The sequence below is a fragment of the Melospiza georgiana genome, chromosome 6, assembly GCF_028018845.1.
Source record: "Melospiza georgiana isolate bMelGeo1 chromosome 6, bMelGeo1.pri, whole genome shotgun sequence".
Taxonomy (NCBI): domain Eukaryota; kingdom Metazoa; phylum Chordata; class Aves; order Passeriformes; family Passerellidae; genus Melospiza; species Melospiza georgiana.
Genome location: NC_080435.1, coordinates 49,439,216 through 49,460,517, shown reverse-complemented (window position 1 = coordinate 49,460,517; position 21,302 = coordinate 49,439,216). Strand labels below are relative to the sequence as shown.

Sequence of the window (21,302 nt, the reverse complement as noted above, 5' to 3'; positions counted from 1 at the left end):
TAAATGCAGACATTTGCATCAAAGCTTGTTTCAATCTGCCTAAAGTGAGGAGAGGCATGTTTTGCCTCCATCTACTACTGCAGAAAGGAAGGTTCTAAGCATACCTGAAAGCAAGATTAAAATACAAGCAAGTTTAAATGGTGTGATCCAAAGCCATAATACAACTTTATAAAAGAGGAAGGAAAGAGAAAGTAGCAAAGTAGGAGAATGCCCAGAATAATTATGAGAAGCACAGGAAAGGGGCTGCCACTACCCTGGTGCTGGCTTACAGAGTGTGATGTGTCTCTCTGGTGAAGTCCCTCCCAGAGCCACAGTAGCAGGACCAGCACAGGGGGGAAGGGGGCACAAGCAGCCAGCACCTTACCTTAGCAATCTTTTGAGGCTGCTTGTGTCCAAATGCACTTAACACCAATATACCTTTATTTGAGGGAATGATTCCATGTGAAGAGGCATCTTCAACTTTGGGGGCAGACATTTGAGCTCCAGTATCGACTTGAAAAGTTACAGGAACTTTATGGGGACTGATAGGACAGGTTGTTAGTAATTCTCCTTTAGAATTTTTGGTAAGTTGTCTTGTGAAAACCCAGCTCACCTACTGAGGGCAAAGGAAATCTCATGGCTGTTATGCCAGGCTGCTGCCCAAACATTTTTGATTAAGAAAGAAAACACTGCTTGAGCCCAGAAAAATTTTTTTTTGTTCCTTATTTTTAACAATGTGTTTCCAAATAAACCTAAGAGGACTTATCCAGAGAAAAACAACTAGGTGGACTTTGCTGATTTTTGTCATGTTAATGTTTTAATTTTTTTTTTCCAGATTCCAGAGTGTTTGAGGGATAGTTATCCCAAACCTGATCAGCCCTGTTACTTGTATGTAATAGGAATGGTGTTAACGACTCCTCTACCTGATGAGCTCAACTTCAGGAGACGAAAGCTATATCCTCCTGAGGATACTACAAGATGTTTTGGCATATTGACAGCCAAACCTATACCTCAAGTAAGGAACTGTTTCCTTGTTCTGCATGCCTTGCAACGTGTTATTTTCCATATATACTTCCTCCCCACCCAACAGAGTGAAGAGTTGGAAATGCCCATAAATTATGCTTGTATCAGGTAATCCTCAGAAAGTAAGCAACATTGTCCATCCAGTCAAGTCACCACTTCTTTTTCTGCCTTTAGAGATGGAATCATCTATTTTTGCCAAACTTTTGGTTTAGAAATTTAGTATTTAGCATTGGCAAATCCAAAATTTCCCTCCTTTCTTGTATGAGATATGATAGGAGTAGACATACCAGCTATGGAGGTGGCATGCACTGTACTACCTTATCTATACAAAAGCTAAGGTAACAAATTCTCTCAGCATTCCTAGTCTGCAGCAGCAGCAGAAAAAGTGGGCTATGTTAGTTGAAATTGACATCTCTTGCTTCAGAAATTTTTTAGTAGGCATTTTCTCATGGTGAGACTCAGCTGAAGAAGATTTTTTCAAATGGTGTTTTCTGCTGTCCACATAAGAAGATGTTAAGGAATATTCCTGGTTTTCCCATTTCTCACTTCATAATAGAAAATACTTCCTTTTCTGCTTAGCTTTAATAAAGAGAAGAACTGTAAAACACAAGGAGAACTATTGAGAAAACCAATTCAGTCATTCTTTAACCTTCAGAGTCTCATCTGTAATTGAAGGATCATCACAGTTCAAAATTCTGATCCTGTTTGTTCCGATTTGCTGTAGAGTCAGTCAAGCATTACCTCCGAATCCACACTAAGCAGACAGTACTCTGTAAAGGAATCCCACTTTGGATTCTCTTTTGTGATTTCTTTCAATTTTGTTCTTGTCTAGATTCCTCACTTTCCTGTGTATACTCGCTCTGGAGAGGTTACAATATCCATTGAACTTAAGAAATCTGGTTTTACTCTGTCTCTGCAAATGCTTGAGCTGATAACACGACTCCACCAGTACATTTTTTCACATATTCTTCGTCTTGAGAAACCTGCACTAGAGTTCAAACCTACAGAAGCTGATTCAGCCTATTGTGTTCTACCTCTAAATGTTGGTAAGAACAAAAATTTTAAAATTTGCAGCTTGTCAGAAAAGTTCAGCCTAGAAAACTGAATTATGCATTTTCCTTTTTAAGTTGATGACTCCAGCACTTTGGACATTGACTTTAAGTTTATGGAAGACATTGAGAAATCTGAGGCACGTACAGGCATTCCCAGTACACAATATACAAAAGAAATGCCTTTTATTTTCAAGTTAGAAGATTACCAGGATGCAGTTATCATTCCACGGTGAGTATTCTACATAGTGTAGGTGTGTATCTGTTGTATTTATACAAATACTTTTAATAAGGGCATGTTAGTAGTATCTGCAGCAGAATTGCTTTTAAAGAACTGTATGCTGTTAGTCTGAAGGTATGTGGTAGCATTTCAAATAATTTAAAGATTTTTAAATCAGTAGTTAATCTTATATTAGTAGGATATCCACAAAAAAATGTTGCCACAGTCTGGCTTTAATTTTAATATTCTGCCTGTAATGCAAGAACTTCACTGTCCTTGAAAGGCTTGTGAATTTACCTTGTTATGTATTTAAGGCTTTGTATTTTAACTTTATTTAGGGGATGACTTGGTTAAAATGCCAGTTTAGACATGAGGTAGTACAGTATTTGTATGTAGAGGAACTCAGAGGAATTCTACTGATGCAGAATATCACTTTGGAGACCAGATGCTAAAAATCCAAATTATCAAACTTTATTGTTAGGTGTTCTGAATTAAGAAATTATCATTTTCAGCATTACTGTTGTCCAGAGCTTGATTTTGTATTATATACTGAAGACCTAAATCCTCCATTTAATTTAAATGTTTATCTTGTAGAGGAAATTTCACAGATTATAGATTGACTTTATTCATCTTTGTCTTAAAGCACATTTCTCATTTAGCATTTGAGTTAGCTAGATAAGTGGTTTCTACAACAAAAAGAACCCTCATTAACCAAAAAACTCTAGTGCACTGTTCAACTGTTAATCTCTTGACTATGTTAGAACATGAAGAACTTAACAAAAGCTTTAATGCCAAAATATTATTTTTTTAGATACCGAAATTTTGATCAGCCTCATCGATTCTACGTAGCTGATGTATACACTGATCTTACTCCACTGAGTAAATTCCCTTCCCCTGAATATGAAACTTTTGCTGAATATTATAAAACAAAGTATAATCTTGACCTTACCAATCTTAACCAGCCACTGCTGGATGTGGACCACACATCTTCGAGGTAACAACAGTCATATTTTGTGTCTGATGTTTGTAGTTTGACAGTAAAGTGCCTTTTTTTTTCTTTAGAATATGGGATAAATCTGAGGATTTGTGTCTTCCAAAATAGTTGCTGGTTTGTTTTTTTTTTATTGAGAGATACTTAACTTGTGTAACAAGAACCATGAATTGAATCTGGTTTTTCCCAGAGATAATGGTGCTGTCACTTCACAGCGCTTTGAAGTTGAATACTAAGAAACTTAAGAAATTTAGGCTAGAAAGTTGTAGTCATTAATTATGTACTTACACCACAGTATTTTCACATGGTTTTTAGACTTAATCTTTTGACTCCTCGCCATTTGAATCAGAAGGGAAAAGCACTTCCACTAAGCAGTGCTGAGAAGAGGAAAGCAAAGTGGGAAAGTTTGCAGAATAAACAGGTAAAATAGAAGCATCGAATTCAAGTGGACTCTCTTAATCGTTGTCTGATGGCTACCTTTACCAGCAATATTCTTTTCTTCCCCCTCCTCTCCCAGATACTGGTTCCTGAGCTCTGTGCTATACATCCTATTCCAGCATCGTTGTGGAGAAAAGCAGTTTGCCTCCCCAGCATCCTTTACCGCCTGCACTGCCTTTTGACAGCAGAGGAACTGAGAGCTCAAACAGCCACTGATGCTGGTGTAGGGGTTAAATCACTTCCTGCAGATTTCAGGCATGTATTTTCTCAATAGGTATTTTTCAGTATGATCTGTAATTTGCAAGAATTTGCAAGGTGGAAACAACTATTACTGTATGGTTTATGAAACTGGCAACTCTTGTTTAACTCATAACACTTTTCAGTGAAACACAATTGAAAAATATTTGCTTGTGAGAAGTGAAGTTACATGTTGCAGTCACTGTTCTTTTCAAAAGGCTGTGGCTTTTTTAAAACATGTATGTGCACGTAGAGTCTTCTTGTGTTCTGCTAATATTTTTTGTTAATAAATCTCCTGTTTATCTTTACAGATATCCTAACTTGGACTTTGGATGGAAAAAGTCTATTGACAGCAAGTCCTTCATCTCTCTTCCTAACTCCTCTGTAGTAGAGAATGAAAATTACTGTAAGCACAGCACAATTGTAGTCCCTGAAAATGCTGCACATCAAGGTGCTAATAGAACCTCTTCTGCAGAAAACCATGACCAAATGTCTGTGAGTTACAGAACATTGCTCAATGAGTCACCCAGTAAACTCCAAATTGATGTCTCGGTAGAACTTGCAGCAATTAATGGTGTTTCTTATAATAAAAATCTTGCCAATGGCAATTGTGATTTAGTTAACAGAGACTTTTGCCAAGGAAATCAGCTGAATTACTGCAGGCAGGACATACCTGTACAACCAACTACCTCATATCCCATTCAGAATTTATACAACAGTGAGAACCAGCCCAAGCCCAGCAATGAATGTACTCTACCGAGTAATAAATACCTTGATGGAAATGCTAACAGATCTACCTCAGATGGATGCCCCATAATGGCAGTGACCACCAGTACTTCAAAAGCTATTAATCTTTCAAAAGACAGAGCAGATTCTGAAATGAGCCCTTGCAGTGGGTACTCCTCAAAAACTCTCGGTCCTAATCCTGGTCTCATTCTTCAAGCTTTGACTCTCTCAAATGCTAGTGATGGGTTTAACCTGGAGCGGCTAGAGATGCTTGGTGATTCATTTTTAAAGCATGCCATCACTACATACTTGTTTTGCACTTACCCTGATGCTCACGAGGGACGGCTGTCATACATGAGAAGCAAAAAAGTGAGTAGAAACAATCCATTCATACTGTGTAAAAGGCATGCTGTAACAAGCCATATAAATTACATTTTCGCTGGAAGGTTGAATGGGAGCAGGTTGATTTAATTCCACAGCTTTGTTCATTACACGTTGAGTAGCATGCACATCAGGAATAAAAATTCAGGTCTGTGGGCTTCATGTTGCCGTAACTATGATTGATTGAAACTGTTTTCTGCAGTTCAGTTTGAAATATGAACCATCTGATTACAAATTGAATGAAACTAAAAGTTCTGGATTAGTGAGAACATTTGGTGCACTGAACTTCTAGAGCTGTATTGAATAGAAGCTCTTAAACAGCAATGCTTGAATGAAGGATTGAATTAGCAGCAAAGAGCCTTAGTTTGCTTCTTTACTTGAACTTTCCTTTGTTTCCTCAAGAAGAAACTTCTCTTGAAATTTTTAGTGTCTTACTTAAAAATGAAACAACAAAGAAATCTTACAGAACTGTTGCAAAATAAAACTTGTGGAAGTATTTTAGAGTAAATGTAAACAGTAGGGAGCAGAGTCTTTAGTTCTGCTGCTGCTAGAAATATCCACCATAAAAACTTTTCTTTGTTTTTTCTTCAAAATGAATGTGATAATTTCAATTAAATGCCAGAGCATTGACTATTGACCTCTAATAAAATGCATCACTCCGAAAAGGAAATGATTGTATAATTTTATCTTGGAAAATAAGGAGGGCTAAATAAGTTGCACTGTTCAAATAAAAGAAGTAATTGAGTATTCAAGTTCAAATTTCAAGAGTTTAAAACATGCAAAGTGCATTTAAAAAGAGAAGAAAAGATCAATGGTTGTTAGTTAAAAAAGAAAAGGAAATATATTTGTATCTGAGAATGCTTTTTTCCCTTCCCTTTAAAATACTTATAATCATTTTAGAGGCTATTAAAATAACATCTGGATTATGACTCCATAAGTGTTATATGGAACTGTTTTAACACTTTTTGCTGCCAAGGTTTAGGTCAATCTACCTATAAATAATATTTTTCATTCCCAATGTAGTCTGAATGATGATTATTTATGCTGGTAATAAATGACACTTGTACAGGTACTATTTACTATTATTTTAAAAGTAGCAATCAGTTTGTTTTGTGAGGAGAATGTAATATATTAAATTTCTTTAACTGAAACAGTCGCACCTAATATGCTTGGCCTCAGGAAAAAAAAGAAAGGAAGATGTGTATCTTGCTTTGTTTGGTTCTACTGTATTCAAAAACTGAACCCCCTTTTAAGAGTTGGAGAAAATGCATAATAATATAAGATCCAGCTTGACTCATAACACTTTTTTGGTCCTTTTGCCTTTTAGCCTATTTATGTATATGTATGTCCAAAGGTTTATCAGAATGTTCTTCTTAAAGGTCAGCAACTGTAACTTGTATCGCCTTGGAAAAAAGAAAGGACTGCCAAGTCGCATGGTGGTGTCGATTTTTGATCCCCCGGTCAATTGGCTTCCTCCTGGTTACATAGTAAATCAGGACAAGAGCAACACTGACAAGTGGGAGAAAGATGAAATGGTAAGAATTTATTTAACTGTGTTGACAAGTAAACTTTTGTGTGTCTGTATTCTTTTGGCCCTACCTCATCCTACCACCCCCAGTTACTTTGCTGTTCTCAGCAAAGAGAAGGTAAATCCAAATTTCTAAAACTTCTCTGTATGAAAATTAGAGGAAAACTGATTCTAACCAGAACCTGAAGTAAGGAAATTTATTACACATCATCCAGTATTGAGTGTAGGTATTAATGGAGAAGCAGAGAAGAAAAGCTTTTCTGCTGATATTTAGTCTGCTCCCAGGAGTTTTTCAGAAGTTTCTGTTGGAAATTTTAAGTGATATTGCCACACTGCTTTAGCTGTAATATGTTCAGGCAGAACACTGTCTGCTTTTTAATAATGAGTTCACCTTTATAGAATATATGAAAAAGAGTTGATGTTTTTCATAGTGCTGAGGCGGATTGAAGAGTAGAACTCCCTTGAGATAATGTTCAATATTGATGGCTAGTGGCTGCACCATGGGTATGACTGAGAGCTGCTTCTCAGGTCAAGTACAGTGCAGGCTTAAGCTCTCTCACTGTCTGACATCCTCACTGTCTTGTCAAACTCTTCACAATGAGAAATCTTAATGAGGAAAGGTTCACACTATTTTCTGACATTCTAGGAGTAGGAGAACATGTTCACAGTGATCACAGCGTCAGTAATCAGTAACACGACCTTGAAGTATTTCAGACTGGTTTGGAGCTCAGGGGAAGGAGGTGCAAGGACATCTTTCATTTTCCCAGTTCTGAAGACCACACTCAGGCTCTAGAACCACCAGAGGGCACATGAGAGTACTGTTAGGTGGATGTGCTGTGCAAATAAATGTTTATTGCAGAATAAAACAACCTGATTATTGTGGTTCTATACTGTGCCAAGATTTCATTTCAGAGAGACTTTCTGCTGTACCTTTCTGGCAAATGAGATAGTACATTTGGGACTGGAGCTAATTGTTGGTTTCTAGAAGGTTTCAGTTTTCCACAAGTTTCAGTGGCCGCTTCCACTGTGATAGTCACTGTTTATTTGTATATAAAACATATGATTTCAGACAAAAGTGCAGAGAGTGACACAACTAAATAGTGGGGGTAGGGATTTGTGCCAAGTAGATATTTTGCTTTTCTGGTTGCAAATTTCATTCTCCATCCATGGGCTGATGGTCTATAATTGAAAATAGAGATCTCATTATGACAAATTATTACTAAAACATAGTAGTCAAATGTTAGTATTTATCAAGCTTTATTAAGGGGAAGAATCTTTCTTCATTCATGCTGATTTCCAAAAGAGCATTTAAAAAGCACTTAACCTGTATTTTGCATCGCCTTTGAATTGGCAATAACTTGCTGAAAATTAGTCAGGTATTATTTAAGAAAAAAAATCATTCTTCTGGGGTTCATAGTTGATTTTTAAAAAAAATGCTAATGACAGAAGAATTAATGATCAGAATTGCTTTCTGTTTCCTTTAGCCATTGCTCATCCTTGTCCCTTAGAATTTTTTTCTAATGTACAAGAAATAATGTACAGACAATGTTAAGATAGTTCACGTAGCTGTCCTGCTACTTACAGTTTCATTTTAAGAAACTTGTGAATGAAACCACAGTAAAAATTTATAATTTGTTCTATTTTTGTAAAACAGATGCCAGAATCTGTTTTGGAGCATCCATATAGATGTGTCTCATTCAGAGATACGTCTATTTTATTTCAGTAGTAAGTGTGACGGGTGGTGTGTAACAAGAAAAAGGCAGCACTTGTCCTTGTTGGGACTGGTTAAATTAATCTTATTTTAAGTTTTATATTTCTGCAAGTATCTATAATAACTATCTCAAATCCAGTTTTGATATCTCTTTCTGAGCAGTTTAAGTTACAGAAGTCCCTGCTGTGTGTGTGAGAGATAAAGAATTGCAGCAGCAGGAATTCTTTCAGTAGAATCTCTAAACTAAGAACTTCTATAGCCACTTTTTTCCCCTCTCCTCTGATAACTGAACCTGACTAAGCCTGGTCCGTCCCAGTGAAGAACACTGAGATCTGTTTGATCCTTAGGCAGTTTTAAGTGCTGCCCAGTGCCCCCTACAGCTGCCACCCATCCACACCTCTGGATGGGTGTGCATTTTGCCCAAAGGGTAAAATCCCCCATAGCAGCATCTGGTTCACACATTTGCAAGATTGCAATATGACATGCATAGGTTCAGGGCAGATAGAAGCTGTTTCACTTGATCCAAAATGTTGTTGGTTTTCAGAACCCAGTCCAGGAAAGTGCTTTGAATCTGATCTTGCTCCTATCAAATTCAGTGGCAGAATTCCTGCTGACATCAGTGCTGCTGTGTTGAGCCTGTTAATAGTCCTTTTGATGTTAGGGAGACTACCAGTGCATTTAGCTCAGCACCTTTAAGTGCTTTCCTGGATAGAGGCCATGACAAATTGTAAAGAATTATATAGTTTGGGAATATTTGTGTTCAAGTTTTAATTTATGTCAGTCCATACCAATTTGTTCATTATGAGGAGGGAAAAGACATAAGATGTCATTGATTTTGCTGTTGGGGGTGTATATGTAAGTATTAGAAAATTGATGACAATTCTTGCCTTCTCTTTTGTTAGTTAGGGCTAGAAGTATAGCTTGTGAAAAAAAACCAAAAAACTCAAGAAAGCCCCACTGAATTAATTTTCTGTGTAGAAAGATGTAGGAAAAAATCTTCAAAATTGCATTGAGGATTTGCATACGTTTGTAATAGCCTTACTTAGCAGCTTGAGAGAAGGATGCATCCAGAACTTTCTTATACTTCCTAAAATTCGTTAATTTAGAATTTTCTGTTGTTTACTTTGGTGTGCAAGTGTACAGTGTTTAGTGGCTATAAAATTCATTGTGTGTCCCTAACGTTCAAGTACAAGCACAGGTTCCCACAAAATGCAGCATGTGCTGTGTGTAGAACACGCACTGCTGTAGGTTAGTAACAAATAGTTTGTATTCCAGGACAATTATTCCAGTCCTTGTTTTGTGCATCTGATCAGACAATGTACTTATGAACATAAAAAAAGCAGTGTTACAATTAGGAGATACTTCTCAAATCCTGTTTTTCTGATCTTTCTGCAGTAAAAGTGTCTCATTTCCCTCTTCAGCACCCTCTTTTTTTCTGTTTTTTCATAGACAAAGGAAAACATGTTGGCTAATGGTAAACTTGATGATTATAATGATGATGAAGAGAATGAAGACCTAATGTGGAGGTTGCCCAAGGAAGAAACAGACTTTGAAGATGATTTTCTGGAGTATGATCAGGAGCATATCAAATTCATTGATAATATGTTAATGGGATCAGGGGCTTTTGTGAAGAAAATTTCACTCTCACACTTTGCAACCACTGATTCAAACTATGAATGGAAAGCACCCAAAAAGTCATCCATGGGTAATGTTCAGTGTTCATCAGATTTTGATGATTTTGACTATAGCTCTTGGGATGCTATGTGCTATCTGGATCCTAGCAAGGCTGTTGAAGAGGATGATTTTGTAGTGGGCTTCTGGAATCCCTCAGAAGAAAACTGTGGTGTTGATGCAGGAAAGCAGTCCATCTCCTATGACCTGCATACAGAGCAGTGTATTGCTGACAAGAGCATTGCAGACTGTGTGGAGGCCCTGTTGGGCTGCTATCTGACCAGCTGTGGTGAAAGAGCTGCTCAGCTTTTCCTGTGTTCATTGGGGCTGAAGGTGCTCCCTGTAATTAAAAAGACTGATTGGGAAGGCACTCTGTGTGCTACCAGCGAGAACTGTAACAGTGAGCAGAAAAATCTTTCACCAAATTCTATTGCTGCTTCTGTAGTTAATTCAGAGCCTTCTCTGTGTAAAGACCTGGAGTATGGCTGTTTGAAGATTCCACCAAGGTGTATGTTTGATCACCCAGATGCTGAAAAAACCCTGAATCACCTTATTTCTGGTTTTGAAAACTTTGAGAAGAAAATAAATTACAGTTTTAAGAACAAGGCTTATCTTCTTCAGGCATTTACTCATGCCTCTTATCATTATAATACCATTACTGGTAAGTTGTTTTCAAAAAGCTCTATAGTTTTTTCTCCATACTGCATATGCAAGAGAAGTAATATCTTGTGTTCTCATGTATAGACTTTTTTAGACATCACATGTTACAGTAGTCTTGGAATACAGTGTCTTAAAAATAGTGCTTTGCTTACTGTTTAGAGGGGGATGCTTGTTCAATTTGTATCTCAGTGATTATTCATATTTTGACTTGATGCAGATAAAGTATATTTGCTGAGACCTCATCAAGTTTTGAGAAACAGCATCAGTGATAAATGCTCTATCACTAGCTGTGTATGACTGACATTAGATCTCATTTAATGGAAATAAATTCTGGTAGAACTCTGGAAAATTGCCATGTACTTCAGGAAATAGCAGTCATATTTTTCGAATATATTTAGCAAATTTGTTCTGTAATTGAATCCCAAGAATGTTACACTTTGTACTTCTGAAGATGAACTGTAGACTACAGCTTTTATTAGCTGTTTAATCTGTAGGAGTGCAGAATGGGGAGACTTCCCTTTGAAGCTGTGAATTCAAAGTCTTAATTTAAGTCTAGGCATTTCATTGAGTAAATATTTAAGGTCAAAATTTGGAGTAATTGTCTAAATCAGACTAAATACTAATTTCAGATTAACGTTTAATGTTTCTGTCCATGATCTCATAAAAGATTTTACAGCAGTAGAAGTTTGTATTTCTGTGATCTTTAATTGCTCTTGCTTATACTAATTGATGTAATATTTGTTCATTCTAAAACCTGCATGCATTTTCTACAATAATATGCAATCAAAAGCAAACCATGGTAAAATTCCAGCCCTATTTGTAGTGACTGGCAAATTTCTTTGCAGTCAGCAGTCTGAATTTTTCCCATAGTGAATTGGACCCTTATTCCAATGAGTGAGAAAGCTGTACTTTCATTAAAGAAATAAGTAATTTTTAAATGCTACTGCATTGAGAAACAATTCTGACAAAATACAGAAGCACTCTTTTGGTTTTTTGTTGTAGGGGATATTACCCACATATGTATTTACTTTTTACAAATATTTCACAAAATGTATTGAAAGTAAATTATGTATTTATTTTTAGACATACATGATAAATATATATACACTACCAGAAACCTTGAGGCATAGTGTCCAGTTAAAATTACATTGTTGAAACTGTAGGAAAACTTCAGATTTCATTTCTGTTTACCAAGTGAGACAGCTGTGAATAGCTGTTACCTGTAACTTTTTCTCTTTAAGGCATAGCTAGCAGTAGAGATCTGGCAGTGTCATAGGTTCAGCTGGAATAAAAGCAACTTAGTGCTAGTCAGTTCACTCTCATGGTAACTTCTTACTCGTTTGTCTTCTTCCTTTTCAACCTACCTACCTGTATTTGCGTTCAAGAGGGTTTTTGCTTTTGTTTGTTTTAAAAATAGATGTCCTTAGCTCTCTGTTCCCATGTCCCCTGGCAACTGTCAAAAAAGCAAAGGCTTGACATTTTTAATTTCCAGTTTAAAAGACATATCCTAAAAAGGGATCTTTTTTGAAGGTGTCTTAATGTGTGGCAAATCAGACCAAAAATTCAGATTTTCAGATTAAAAGCAGTATTCCCTTGCTTTTAATACATTGATTTTTATATTAATTGGGGTTATGTTTTAATTTTTTTTAAAGTTTTAACTGTTACAATGCTCAGATCAGCCTGCTGGCAGAATCTCATAAATTTACTTTCTGATGTTTCTCAGCACTTGATGACCTTGAGTAAAAACATTATTTGATTATAAACACAGCTGTTTTTCTAGCCTACCAAATTAACATTTTGTTCAAAATTGGCTTTATTATTAGCTACAGCTCCTTTTCCTGATTTTTTTTTTAGTATTTCATTAGGAATCTCTTTAAACACAAGGATACTTCTTTTAAAAAACAGATTGTCTTCTCTGACCATTGGTTAGTTTGTGGAATTTACATGGCACTGTACCAAACTTCTTATCCAGAAAGCCTGGAAAAAACGTGTGTCTTAAACTTAATTGTGGTGTTGTACATTCTTTTATTTCCAATGCTTTAAGATTGTTACCAGCGCTTAGAATTCCTGGGAGATGCAATTTTGGACTACCTCATAACCAAGCACCTTTATGAAGACCCACGGCAACACTCTCCAGGAGTTCTCACTGACCTGCGATCTGCTCTAGTCAATAATACCATTTTTGCATCATTAGCTGTAAAGTATGACTACCACAAGTACTTCAAAGCTGTCTCTCCTGAACTGTTTCATGTTATTGATGACTTTGTGCAGTTTCAAATGGAAAAGAATGAAATGCAAGGAATGGATTCTGAGGTTAGTGGAAGTAGAAGAAATATGTTCAGTATCTGATTTGAAGCATGTCATTGGATTTCTTAACATTTTTGTAATGTTTTATGCATAGAGCAGCCAAACAAGCAGGCTCCCAGTAGTAAAAGGATGCAATCTGCAAAGTAAAATACAGCCTTCAGAAAGTATAAAATCAGTTAGAATTTACAGCACTTAATTAATTTGAAAGCCATTTGCCTCTAGGTTTTTCTGTGGCACTTCATTTTAGTTGTTGTTTTTGCTCTTGTGGTGTTAGAACAATGTGGGGCACACACTTAGCTTGCTGCTTTCACCAGCTGATAGGAAGCACTGCTACAACATGAAATTGTGGTGAAGAGTTGCTAAATCAAGTAGTGCTGACTCAGGGTAGGCTATCCCTACAACACCATGAACAAAACTACCTTGGCACAATGTTGGATTGTTAAATATAGTACACTGACAGGAGATTTCTGCTGTTTTTCTTATGACTTCTACTGGAGATGTTGCTGTACTATACTTAAGTATGTCTGACATGCTCCTAAAGGCATTCTGCAAGCCAGGGAAACATTATATGCATCTTTCAAGTGAGCTACTTGAAAAATAGTTTCACTGAAGACCTGCAAGTTCAGGGAAAAGGAATCTTGCGAATCCCAAAAGAAAGGCTTACAAACACTCTGGAAAGGAGATAGGTTCAAATGAAATGCAATTGAAAAAACCAGAAAATCGGGAATTTTCATGTCTTCAAAAAATAGGCTGTGAGGAAATCAGCTGCATTGCAGAGCACCAGGTCATATTTTGTGCTGTGCAGGAAAGCTGATGATAATGAACTTCTATTTTTGGGAGAATGTGGTAAAAGTAATTCATCTACATAAGATGGTTAGGAAATCTGTGAGAACAAGGATCTTGTGAGTCAAGTTCTAATCAAGATCTGGAAGACAGGGACTACTCATTATCCTGCTTTAAAAGTGTTACCCAATAGGTGTCCATAATAATTTGTCTTCTGAAAAACTGACCAGTCTTTTAAAAAGTATTCTGTCTGACAACATGCCAGCACTAAGTAAGCATGTTATTTTTGTATTTAGTAGGGTTTTTTTTTCCTGATAGACAATTTAAAACTTTAGTAATCAAAATATTTCAGTCACATATGTGTTCACATCCCTTGCACTCTGTTGCAAAGTGAAAACCATGTTTTAAGGGAAAAATTCGTTAAACATGAAATAAGAAATATGCCCCTGAAGTTCAGATAATAGAAATTACCTTACATTAGAAGATCAAACTCTTACCTCTCTTGTTTTATGAGTGAAAAGGCTAGGAACTTATTTTCAGAGCTTACTGTGTTGGTTTTTGCCTTGTTCAGTTTTTGCAAGTATGCAAAAAGAAACTTTCACCAAAGTTGCAACCAAATTGTGTGATAGCTGTTTCAAATAAAATCCTTGTTTCACTCTCCCTCCGCCTGCTCCCTATCTTGGTCTGGCACTGAATTACTGAAACTCTTATTTCATCGTTTCATGTAAGACTCTTTGTTTCTGCAGTTCATGCCAGCTAGACTGCTTTCCATGTGTATCTCCACGTCATCTGCTTTTCTGTTTTTTCAAATCTCACTCATGAAACATCTGTCCCTTGCCTTACAGCTCTTAGTTTTTCTCTTCTTCTGTTATTTCAGTATAATGCAAAAGTGCTTCAGTTTACATTTGGTATGAAGTGCCCTATTCAAAACAGTTGGACTTGGTTTTTAACATCAAAATTCCCGTTTGTATTGCTCTATGTGTCAGGTCTGACTACTTGTTTGATTTATTTCAGGTAGAAATATTGGGTGGAACACATTTATGAAGTATTATGGTCACTCTCTTAAGAGAACTGGATTGGATTTTAAGCCCCAAACTGAGTGAGAGTGTAGCTGCTGGGGAGAAAACTGACAGAAACTTACTTCTCTTCAAGCAGAGTAGCATAATGGTCAAATCTTTGTTTTCAAGTTACTTTGTTTGGAGTTAGGCAAATGTATATTACGTGTGTTTAAAGTGTTTTAGTAAAGGATTAGATTAGCTCAAGACCTTTAAGACATACACTGAAAGTTTATTTTTGATAATGAGAATAGATTATTGTCTTAAATTGGTAGCATAGAAGAATACACTGCCTGCTGCATTAAACACCTAAATGTGTCTTTTAGCTCAGTCTGGTGGTGGTGTTTTTCAGTTATTAATGTCTTACTTTACTAGTGCTTGTTTCATGCTTGTCTTGGGGGGTAAGTAAGGTAAGGAGAGGTACATGCAACTTTCACCCAGAGACTGGACTTAAAGAGATTTTGGAAGTCTCTTTTTGGGAGATATATGATGCGTTAACTCTTCCTTTGTTATGGGTAGCTTTCTGGTATTAACTGATGGAAGTCTGCTTCTAATTGGGAAGAACAGACCCATGGTGAAATCCTACAGAATTATCACAGAAGGAATTCACAAAGTATGAAAGTATCCTGTACACAATGGTATTTGGGATTTTTTTTTCCATATTTGAAAAATGATATAACCAGCAGCTTGGTTTCACTGGGGAATAAAGCAACAGTTTTGCTGTGGAAGGTTGTCAATTAGAGAAACTTAAAGGAAGGAAGCATCACAGGATATAGGATGTAGGAGATCTTACACTTCTGAAGATCTTTGTTTTACTGTAAGTGAAGCAATCATTTCTTTCTTTCCCCCTCCCCTTCTCTCTCCCTCCGTCCCTTGTCTTTTTTTTAATTGCCAACAGCTCAGAAGATCTGAAGAAGATGAAGAAAAGGAGGAAGACATTGAAGTACCAAAGGCCATGGGGGATATATTTGAGTCCCTTGCTGGTGCCATTTATATGGATAGTGGAATGTCTTTGGAAATGGTTTGGCAAGTGTACTATCCAATGATGAGGCCACTAATAGGTATTGCCCTTTCATAAAATTACTACTAATAAAGTGCCATCTGCTATGAAAAGAACAAAGCTAATCTTTGTTTTTCACTTTTTTTATCAAATAGAAAAATTTTCTGCTAATGTGCCCCGTTCCCCAGTGCGAGAGCTGCTGGAAATGGAGCCAGAGACAGCCAAATTTAGGTAAGAATATGCTTTCTAACATACACACTGACAGAAAGTGTTTCTAAATTGTGCTTCATGAACTACAGAGAATTTTTAAATGTCACAAAGTACTTGTAATTTCTTTTGGACTAAGCAGCTAACCTAATCACCATTGTGTACACTGTTCTTTTTTTTTTTCCTTGCATAGCTTTCTGAGAAATGTAATGATTTCTGTTTAATTTTACTGCTTTAACTTCTGTAGAAAAAAGAATGTAGGTCTCTAATTTCACATTACCTTGCCTTGGCAGTAAGTAATTCTTGTGTATATTTTTGCAGTCCTGCGGAGAGAACTTATGATGGGAAGGTCAGAGTTACAGTGGAAGTTGTAGGAAAGGGAAAGTTTAAAGGTGTTGGCAGAAGCTACAGGATTGCCAAATCTGCAGCTGCGAGAAGAGCACTACGAAGCCTCAAAGCAAATCAACCTCAGGTCCCAAACAGCTGAGACTCCTCTTAAAAATAAATGAAATGGGGAAAAAAATAACATACAAATAAAGCAAATTTTTAAAAGTTGATGTTGAGAGGAACAAATTGGAAGACAGAATTTAAAGTTTGTTTGATAACAGAATAAATAACAAAACATTTAACATGTATAAAATTTTGGAACTAATTGTAGTTATAGTTTTTTGCGCAAACACAATCTTGTCTTCTTTCCTCACTTCTGCTTTGTTTAATCACGAGAGTGCTTTAATGATGACATTTAGCAAGTGTTCAGAATAATTGTTGTCAGGTCTTTTTGGTTTACTTTTCTTGTCAGTACAGCTTTGCTTAGTATTAGAAGGCCAGGGAGCTTATGCCTAATGCAGTTGCTAGATTTATATATATAGTAATCTTGGAATTCTTCAATCTGTGCACTAGTGCCAGTCATAAAGCAGTTGATAAACTGTACTGGATGATTGGGTATAAGAAAGATTAAGTGTGCCAGTATTCTCCTTTTTATTTTCCTTTTTTTTTCTCTCCATGTCATCTTTTTACATTAAGATGGCATTCCCAATCATTATTGCACTTATTTGTTAGGGACAGATTTTAATTGAAATGGCTGGCATACTGGTAAAGTGAAACTTCGGTTTCCTTATGCCACACAGTCTTGCATAAAAAAAGGTTCTTGCCTTAAAAATAAATAAACCCTCATTAATAATCTTTAATTTCTGATCTTTTTTGGAACAAACTGTTTTACATTCCCTTCATTTTCTTATGCATTTTACAATGATACAGCTCTATATTTACAGTACAACTCATTACTATAGCTGTGACTTATTACAGGATTATAATAGAAATTATATTCATATATATGTAATTAGGTTATTTTTAACAATTCTGAGGAGGTGGTTAGTCTACAGTTTTTTTTATACCATAAACAAAATATGGTCTTTGGCTAAAATTCCAATTTTACACAAACCTGCAAGCTAGATAGTTCCAATACTGGAAACAGCAACAAATAATTGCACAGTGCAAACTGTCACTAACAAAACAACCTTAGACATATCACACCTAAGATATGCTGCAGATTTTATAGTCAATTGGTTACGTATTTAACAAACAGAGCACCTTTACACTTAGAGATATTTCCACGTAAATTTCTTACTGTACTTTTCAGAATTGCATGCATATTTCATCTACCAAAGCTGTGCTGTTAAATAACATGAAAGTTGATGTTTGAGATATAACTGCCGTACTTTTGATACATCTGTGATTTAGGTCCTTAATTTAGAGAAACTAGCTCATTGATGTTTTGGTCTACTGGGAGCGTGGGGGGAAATCATACTTGTATTTTTTAGGCTTTGCCTATACTTCTTTAATTAGATTTTTGTAGGCACTCTTCACTTAAATACCTCAGTTCTTTTTTTCTCTTCTTTTCCTTTTTATTTTTGCATGCATTGGGTTTTTTTCTGTTTTGGTGCTATGTTTATATATTATGCTTGAAATTTTAATTTTTTGCACTGTAACTATAATACCTCTTAATTTACCTTTTAAAAAAAGCTGTGGGTCTTGTATTCCCACCAGTATCAGTAGAGGTTTGCTGCAATTTTGCCCTGTTAATTATGCTTGAAGTTTGAGAAAGCAGAGCAAGGTGTTTTAACGTTTTCCAGCACAATAGTTTGAACTTGATGCTGTGTCTTATGAACTAAATTACAAACAAATACTGTATTTCCTGCTTTTAAACCCTATTCCTTTCCTCACAAATGCACACTAAAACAAAACAAAAACTGTCAGCTCTTGCTTTCTTAACAAAAAAATAAAGTAAATGCCTTAGTGACAAGGGGCAGACATTAAGCTTTTCTGAAATACAGTTTTCAAAAGTTCATATATTTGCTATCTCAGTCACTTCTCAGTCTGAGAAAAAGACTGTTCTTGTATTTGAAAGCTGCTTGTTAAAGGAGTCAAACCAAGAATTAAAATACTAGCTTATAAAAAAGTCTAGTATTTGGTACTTCAGTCATAAAAGGAGGTATAAGAACAGCAAGTAGATGACAATGGTGATATGGAACAATAAAAACATGCAGTCCAAATTCTCAAATGTAAATTGCTTTGCGTTAGCTGTTTAAAAAAGGTCACTGATTTAAGCTGTAGCTTGCTCTTTGTAGTAGGACTGAATTTTCTTAGTGAAAATACATGATTACTCATGTCAACAATTCTGTGTTTCTGGCCTCACATCAATCAGCAGATTAAATCAGACCATCTAGAAAGTCTTAAGTAGTTTTAGTTGCATTATGAAAAGCTAAAATTTCAGTTATTCTTTGAATGCCTAAAATTCTTACTGATTGTTACAAGGTTATAGATTCTCAGGGGTTTCAGGTAATTGTTAGCAGTGAAGTGGTTATGGAGTGTTTGGGTGCAGACAAAATCAGCTGAACCTACTCTGTGTTTCAGAACAGTTTAATGATCACTTTGTTACTAGATAAAGCGTATGAATTGGACATCTGAAATGTGTAGTGGCTGACTATAAAGTAGTTGCTGCTGCTGATGCATTTTTAAATGCGTTTTAAATGCCGCCATTTTTTCCAGTGTGACCTCATTGAAATACTTTTTATCCTTTGAGGCAGAAAAATCCATATTAGTTTCCATGTTCCACATCTGTGTGTTTTACCCTACAGTTGATATGATTTTGGTACTGGACAGTATACGCTATTAAAGACCTAAATCTGATCATTTGAAGGTTGGGGTAGAAATCACTTGACATGCTATAAGCACAAGTGTAAGCGGACTGTTGCAGCCCATCTTCAAAAGCAACCACACAGGCTCATCATAAATGGTGTGGGGGTTAATTGGCATGAACCTTGGGGTTTTTTATCTAAGTCCTGTTATACTGTACTTTAAACAGTCCTCCTAACTATGCTGCGTTTTTATTTTTATGGCTTTTTTTTTGCGCTGTTCTGTTCATGTAGCACAAATAAGCATTGCACTTGGTACCATGCTTTACCTCATTTCAAGGAAAAAATGCTTAACAGAGAGGAAAAATGTGGTTTGGCCTTGCTGCTGTTCTGATTTAATGACTTTGAAAAAGATAGTTTTTAATGCCTGCAATGTGTCATTTACTTGCACAACTTAAATAGGTCATTTGTAACGTCTGTGGCATTTTTACTGTACGTGGAAAAAATACAACAAAGATGTGCAACAACTCTTGATTGTATTTTAAAGCTATTATTTTTCTACTGCATCATTTTACTGTTACGTGAAGTAATTAAAATTAGAATGACCTCTGATTGACACTCCAGTAATTATCTCTGAACAAACCAACATTTTACACATATAATGTAATTTCTGGGAGAAGACAGCCCCTAGTAATTTGGTCAACCTCAACTAAATCTGTCCAGTCTGAATATTCAGTGCTCAGTAGTGACTTCTGAAGTGTTTGTTCAGCTTGATGCTGCTAAAGTTCCATACAAAAAAAAAAGCCTAGTATTTTTAAGTCACATTACACAGTAGTGTGTTGCAACTGCCAAGTGCAGAACTTGAACAAGAACCAGTTTCAGTGCTGGGGGGGAATAGAGTGGTGGCCCAGGGATGAGGTGCTGGATCCTCAGCTGGTGCAAATTGATGTTGTATCATTTTAGTCAATGGAACTGCATTCATTTACATATCTGAAGATCTTGTGCTTGTATGTATGTTTCAGAGTTTCATTTTTCCTCCTTGTGAGCAAATACAGAACCATCAACTGGAAAATGTGGGGGGTTTATGTTACTGCATATGACATAACATATGCTACATATTCTATGCATTTATCTGTACAGAACATGAACTCTTTGTATCCCGGTCACAGCAGCACGTGCAGTCCAAAAATGACAAATAGCATTGTGGTCTGCTGTGATACTGCACTTGACTCTGACAGTATTCTGGGTTTGTTTTAGATGGGGTTCCCCATGAACACATTCTCACAGAAATCTCTGTATTTTTTATATGAATGAAGCAAGAAGCATTTTGATTTTCGGTACTTAATTACTGACATTGATCCTTTTTCAATTGCTCTAATATTCAAGAAGTTAATTTCTTTACTTTCATATTAGATTTTAAACTTTAAACACTACAGTTCATGACCATCAAATGTAATCTAAATATCAGCTATAACTCAATATGAATTATGTTAGCAAATATCTAGAGGTCATTGTAGTATACTCCACTAGCAGTTAAAAATTTTATCAAAGCTAACTACAATTCTTAAAAATAAATTTCATCCAATAAAGTCCTTGGGGTTTTTCCTCTTTTATTTGAATGGCAACCACAGACTACTTTAATTGCTTTGTAGATGCACTCAGAATTTACTGCAGCAGCAAGTTAGCGAGAAAAATGTTTGTGAACAATAATTGGAAATTGCAGGCATTTTTATTGTAAATAGTGTGACTGAAAAGATGGTTAAAATCAAGTAGAAAGAATAACAAATATAATTTGATGGACAATAAAATATTTACCATCACATGCTGCAGCTGTCTTTAAGGGACATAAAATGTAATTCATTCATACTGTAATCATGCTGCAGAAGTTTGCAATCTGCACCTTATGGATCACAATTACCTTTAATAGTTTTTTGTAATAATTGTAGCTGAGTATATCTCCAATAAAGTTATGGTCTGTTCACCTTGTATTGTCGTTTTGCTTTTTTTAAAATTCCTGTTAATATGTCCATAAATCTTCCAGAGTTTACAAAAAAATTGCTGTTCAGTCCAAATTTTTTTTTTTAATGGGAAAACATTTGTGAAAACAATATTTCTTCACCTTGTTTAAAGACAAGTCTGCTTGTCTCTTTCCTCTGATGAATGAACTGTCTTCAGAGCTATGTGAAGACTCTTAAGGGACAC

The 21,302-nt window shown here is 35.9% G+C and overlaps 1 protein-coding gene across 3 annotated transcripts in view; it reads left to right on the top strand.

Annotated features, from left to right (window-relative positions):
* DICER1 (dicer 1, ribonuclease III) overlaps nucleotides 1-21,086 on the top strand; it is a 63,238-nt gene extending 42,152 nt beyond the window's left edge. For all 3 annotated transcript variants that reach the window (XM_058025773.1, XM_058025774.1, XM_058025772.1), the window contains exons 17-29: nucleotides 815-994; nucleotides 1,835-2,048; nucleotides 2,130-2,283; nucleotides 3,083-3,265; nucleotides 3,578-3,683; nucleotides 3,780-3,955; nucleotides 4,249-5,032; nucleotides 6,424-6,579; nucleotides 9,733-10,615; nucleotides 12,659-12,927; nucleotides 15,658-15,820; nucleotides 15,915-15,990; nucleotides 16,288-21,086. In XM_058025773.1, coding sequence (XP_057881756.1) covers nucleotides 815-994; nucleotides 1,835-2,048; nucleotides 2,130-2,283; nucleotides 3,083-3,265; nucleotides 3,578-3,683; nucleotides 3,780-3,955; nucleotides 4,249-5,032; nucleotides 6,424-6,579; nucleotides 9,733-10,615; nucleotides 12,659-12,927; nucleotides 15,658-15,820; nucleotides 15,915-15,990; nucleotides 16,288-16,453 — 3,510 coding nt within the window. In that variant the 3' untranslated portion in view covers nucleotides 16,454-21,086. The remainder of the gene's footprint in view (nucleotides 1-814; nucleotides 995-1,834; nucleotides 2,049-2,129; nucleotides 2,284-3,082; nucleotides 3,266-3,577; nucleotides 3,684-3,779; nucleotides 3,956-4,248; nucleotides 5,033-6,423; nucleotides 6,580-9,732; nucleotides 10,616-12,658; nucleotides 12,928-15,657; nucleotides 15,821-15,914; nucleotides 15,991-16,287) is intronic.
* The last annotated feature ends 216 nt before the right edge of the window (nucleotides 21,087-21,302 follow it).